A 5,551-nucleotide genomic window follows, 5' to 3' on the forward strand; every position below is an offset into this window, starting at 1 on the left:
TGCTGGATTTTCCCTTTGTTTCACCGTGCGTTTATGATTACAAGGTAAATGTATCATGACGCGTTTTTTAGGACCTAAGTGTTCATTTCACAACTTTATCGTCATATAGACATTTATTAATGAAAAAGAAAGCGCCAGTGAAACTTAATATGATTTTATTCGGGAGAGGAAAACTTCTCACTTGTGAGTTTGAAGAAAAGATATAATGTAAATATGACGCAAATGAATCTGAATTACTTTACAAACTCATAAGGGAACTTTTTTTTTTTTAATTTAAAAGTGTGATCAGTCGAACTTGTGATTTTTGCAACATTATGGGCTGTGCAGTCCATGAGGGCGAGGGAGAGTGCGTCTGAAAGTCACAGCTCTAACTTCTCTGTTGAGAGAACCTCTGAAGGTGCCCTCACTGAGGCCCGAGTGGAAGGGTGTAGGGGAAGGGAGGAGGGAACGGTTTTGGAAAGGCCCAAATAGTCAGCCAGCACTTCAGACAAAACTTGATGATTTGTTGATGCTCCAATAACCTACACTGGGAAGATCGCTGGGCCCTGTTCGACCGGTGTAGAGCTCTGCAGTTCAAGATGAGGGAGACTCATCTTCTGGGTAAATGAATAAGTAGTTTATTTTTGACATGAATATTAAATTCATTTGTTTGTTGTTATTTTTTATTTATGTATTATTTGTTAACTGAAATTAAATCAGTATGTTTGATCTACTTCACAGGTCATTGGACAAGATGCCCTCCTACCACAGGGAAAGTCCAGAAGCTCATCCAGAAGGAGCAGTGGCTTTCCAACTGCCCCACGGCCGAGACCATCATGAGCAAGTGGCATCCACCACAGAAGAAGGAAGTGGAGTCCAGCACCACCCTGATGAAGCTGGTTCGCACACAGAAGTGGAAGTATCTTGCTGTGGTCACACCATCGCCAAAGACTGGTGATGGGAAAGGTAACAGTCTTATGTTTTGATGAAGAATTAATCATAAAATCCATTCACTTAGTACAAGCTATGTACAAAAACACAACCAAAACTAACTCTTCTGTTCTCATTTATGACCCACAGGAGTGGTGATCACCAAGAAATTCCCCAAGGACTCCATTCTCTGTGACTACCACGGAGAACTCATCACTGGCACAAAGGGGAGGAGAAGGATGGCACAGAGGGGCGGCGGGATGGGCTATTCTTTCTTCTTCAAGGCTGGCAATGAGGACCTCTGCATGGATGCTCACAACGCCCGATGCCCTTGCCACCCGAACATGGACACTTTTGGAAGGCTCTTCAACCACTCTAGGAAGAAACCTAACGTCAGACCAGTGGCCTGCCTGATGAACTTTCCTGAAGGAGCGCGGCACGTGATCTTCTTCTGAGCTCTCAGGGACCTGGACGTCAACGAGGAACTCTTGTTTGACCATCGCTTAGGAACTCATTCAGCTTAGAGGGTCCTGACTTGACCTGGCTGGACGATTGAGACTGAAGAACATGTTGCAATGGGAAACCTCCTTCACTATTTTTGCCGTCAATCCCAAAAACTGTCCCTTGGAAGTAGGCATAGATACAAAGTTGGCCCCAGCAGTGTCAATTTCAGCTTCAGTTTGCCATTTTGAATTTTAGTTTTCAAATTGTAAATAAAATGTTTTAAAACGTCATCTTTGTAGTCTGTTATGTTATGCTGACAACTGTTGGGAAGATTACTTGTCACTTATCCACAAAAGTAAGGGCTTTGGTAACTGAGTTTCAGTATTGTAGCGCCCAGAGTTCTGTCTGACCAACCAGTATAGTGTGGACAAAGATGCAGAAGCCAGGTTCTGTTTTTTTTAAAGATTACATTTTATTATTACAAAGATGTTTAAAGGGTTGATGGGGGTATTATTCAAATTTAGTTTATCCGAAAGTGCAGGTGTGCTTAATTGTTAGGCAAAGGGGAAAGTCAGTGGAGGAGTTTGGGTCAATCCTCTAATGGTCTGAGTGACAAGTTCGTGCAGCGGTGACGCGATGCGTAGCTTGGGCTGTGGTTCTTTATCAGACGTTTTGTCTAGGACCCACTTGAGTTCTCCTCCAAGGGCCACGCCCGTAGATCCCCCTTCCAGAACACCTGAACAGGAATAAACCAGATGGTATCTTATGACCTCCAAACTCAGAGCGTTTCAGCTGAATAAACTCGAGTATGAACAAAACGGCTATGGCTACAACAGTTAGCTAACAAGAGGCTAAAGAATGTTTTTACAAACCAGATATAATTAAAGACATGTAACATGTTGAAAGCTGTCACCAAAAGTTACATTCACTGATGCAGTGGTTTTGTTACAGTTTTATTATTAGCTGCTCCTCCACTGGGGGCCGCCATTACTGTCTTCGTCTCGTATCCAAACTCGTAGCAGTCAAAGGCCCCTTCCGAAATGAGCAGATTGGTCAGAGGTCTTTCGCCAAACCGGATGTGAGTCAGCGTCCGCCATGATAAGAAGCCTCCGAATTGGGCTGTCAGTTAGGAAGGAGTGGAAAGGAGCCTCAATGCTAACTATCATTGCCACTTTAGCATAGGGACCTCTGGTGCTAACTAACCGGTGATTAGGAGCTATGTGCCATCCCATAAGCCACCGCGCCACCAATCCCCCGCCAATACAGTAGGTGGCGGCATGCACTTTTGTTTGGGCTGCAGTCTGCCAATAACCTTAAACAAGATGAACAGCAGCTGTTGGTGATGTCACTTCCCCCTCCCCTGGGTAAGGACTAATTGGGCAAATGCTGCTGATACTCTTGTTCACTAACTGCATAGAGATCTAAAGGTGCGTACAGACCAAACGCTTTTCGGGCGTCAAAAACGCGCCTAAAGCCCGTAGTTAGACGTTTGTGCTTACCTGAAGTCAGACGCTTGTCACGTCGACGCTCTGGCCGCACGTCAGCATGTGTTGGTAGCGCTACAACTGACATCCTCGAGGCCCAAACACATTCCTAGCGCAGATTCAGCCACTGAAATCAGTTTTCTCGGCGCCGCTTTTAATCCTGGGATAAAAAGTCCCAGAGTTTCTGAAGCTCCGGTTCACAATGAAGCTAATCCTCCGTACTACATCTAAGGGCCGGCATAGCATCTGCCCCAGTGGCTCAGCTACAACGTATGTCACTGTTGGGGAAAGCTCCTAATTGGTCGACAATGTAAACCTGACCCCTAACCCCATGAAAGGTTAAGGATCAGGAGCTAGGGTTAGGACATAGAGGCTAAAATTGATGGTTTCGGACGCAGCCAGAGAGCCGTGAGTAACACAAAAATCATAAGCGTTGGTTTAACTGCAAGTGTGGAAAGTAAAGTATATGTACAGTTTTAGGAAAGTGTAGTAGGCTGATATGAGTTACCTGAACCGGAATAAACCAGAGACAGAGTGGTGTGAGTCTGCGGCTTAAATGGCGTGAGTTTCCCATAGCTGATTCCCTGCACCTGTGCCACCACCACACCCACAAGACAAGGCCACAGCACACACACAAAGGAGGTGGGGGATACAGCTCTGCCAGGTCAGGGGCGGACTGGCCATATGTCCATTCTGGAAGAGCACAGAAGGGCCACTGGCTCTAGGGCCACCAGTCCCGCCTCAACCGAGCTTTACCCAAATCTAAAAGCTAAAAAGAAAAGCATCAAAATAGCGAGATAAAGAGGATGAAAAGTCAACCAAAACATGAGAAAAACAATGATAGATTATGATAGAAATGATAGAAAAAATCATTAATAAAACAACAAAAATATGACAAAAATGTGGTGACGTGACGAAAAGTTTCCATCACTTTTGTTGGTCTTGGCTTTCAAATGAGGCGTTACATTGTTGATCTCCAGTCGAGAAGCTTTTAGATTTGGGTAATGCCCAGTATAAAAAAACATGAATCTAAAAGGAATTCCGTGGAGTATGGTGTGCCACAAGGTTCAATTTTGGGACCATTATTATTTATTATTTATATAAATGATTTTGCTTCTGTTTCTACGACCACCTTTCCCGTTCTTTTTGCTGATGATACCGATCAGAAAAATAATAATAAAAAGCCGAACTGGGGAAAACGCACTTGTTATTGTTAAGCGGGTGGTAAGAGGTTAAGTATTTGTGGAAGTGCACGTTTACGCTAATTTGGGCCAGGCTGGTCAGAGTCCAGGGCTGTTTTTCATTCCCAGTCCTGTGCCAGGTTACAGTATGATAAAAGTAACTTGTTACTGCACAAAGTAATTACTGAGTTACAAACAAATCTGCAAGAAGAAGTGCTCATTCAGAAAGTTGGAGTAAATAAGGCTGTTTTATCCACACAATCACCAAAGCTTCAGAACCAGCGATTACTTTCAGTCTATGACCCAGAGCTCAGCCACCGACACAACAGCAAACACTGAGGTAAAAACTACAAGAACGCACTGCAGAAAAACAACACAACCCACATCCTTCAGTAGCAGACAATTAACACATTTACTACAATGATAGATGAAGCGCAAAGTTTGCCAGGCTGTGTTTGTTCAAGTTTTAGAAAAGAAATCCACAGTCCAAGTCCTGCTTAAACCAAAGATCCAGTCTGGACACAATTTTCGCCCGCCCAGCACCTCCTCTGATTGGTTGCTTGTGCAGTAAATCATTCTTTCAGCCAATCCACATCATTGTAAATTATATTATATTAGAAGTCAGTTGTTTGAATAATGGCAATAAAAAAAAGGCAATAAGAGAGCGACAGAAATGTGACAGAAAAAGCGATGATAAAGAGACAGTTATGTGACGTCTTTGTTGCGTTGTTGTAGTGCTTTTGTCACTTTTCTATTTTGTTGTTGTTGCTTTATTATTTATGTGATATATCCATTTATCATGAATAAAATAAGACACGTAGGTCATTGATGCAAGGGAGAGGGAAAATGTGTCTCTTTTTTGCGGGTGACAGAGTTCCCCTGCTCACAGAAGAAGGATCCTGATAGTTTCTCTTTATCAGATGCTCCTCTCATCCCTCCCAACAAAGTTTACTGTAGTCTCTTATGCGTCAGGCATAAGAGATCTGGCTGTGTCACTGCAGAAGTGCAAAACACGCTGCGTCTGGATTCAGCAGATCCCATTCTTGATCTCAACTTCTGTCTCTCGTTTGACGCAAACAACCATAGATGTCGTTTATTCCTCTGAAAAGGGTGCGCACCTGCCTGTGGGGAAGGGAGGAGAGAAAGGTTTCAGAAAGGCCCCTTGGGTGGTCGCGCAGGATGTTGCGCGCCAGGGCGAGGGCCTACATCGTCGGCTTTAATTTTACATTTTCTTGCTTTGCCAAGTCGCTGCAGCTATTCCAAAACACCTCCTTCAAAACATCTTTTTATGCAGTGAAAGTGAGTGTGAGTGAAGCGGGTCTGCGGCGGCGGTGATGACAGTGGCACTTTAGATTTGGAAGGGTTTTCTGAGGCCTTGTGTCTTGATAGTTTTCTTCAATAAAAGTGACCCACGAACACTCGGAATATGTTACTCCGCCTTTTGATACCGATACCTGAACTATACTTTTCCATATCTATGGTCACATGTTACACATTTTATACTAAAATGGCAAATATATAAAAATATTTCTG

General features: G+C 43.7%; 1 protein-coding gene across 1 annotated transcript; it reads left to right on the forward strand.

The window, feature by feature from the left end:
• The first annotated feature begins 557 nt into the window (after positions 1 to 557).
• Positions 558 to 1,386, forward strand: LOC306964933 (uncharacterized protein). The gene is made up of 3 exons (XM_079559111.1): positions 558 to 600; positions 721 to 945; positions 1,060 to 1,386. Exons 1-3 carry the CDS (start codon positions 579 to 581, stop codon positions 1,362 to 1,364), a joined length of 552 nt encoding a protein of 183 aa, XP_079415237.1. The 5' UTR covers positions 558 to 578; the 3' UTR covers positions 1,365 to 1,386.
• Positions 1,387 to 5,551: the final 4,165 nt, after the last annotated feature.

This window comes from Gobius niger (assembly GCF_951799975.1).
Source record: "Gobius niger genome assembly, chromosome: 6".
NCBI classification, from domain to species: domain Eukaryota; kingdom Metazoa; phylum Chordata; class Actinopteri; order Gobiiformes; family Gobiidae; genus Gobius; species Gobius niger.

What these genes read in the sequence shown, in the direction of transcription:
- LOC306964933 (XM_079559111.1), top strand. Translation starts at nt 579, where the DNA reads ATGAGGGAGACTCATCTTCTGG. An exon ending in GAGGGAGACTCATCTTCTGG is followed by an intron (nt 601 to 720) that starts GTAAATGAATAA and finishes TCTACTTCACAG; the next exon opens with GTCATTGGACAAGATGCCCT. An exon ending in AAAGACTGGTGATGGGAAAG is followed by an intron (nt 946 to 1,059) that starts GTAACAGTCTTA and finishes TATGACCCACAG; the next exon opens with GAGTGGTGATCACCAAGAAA.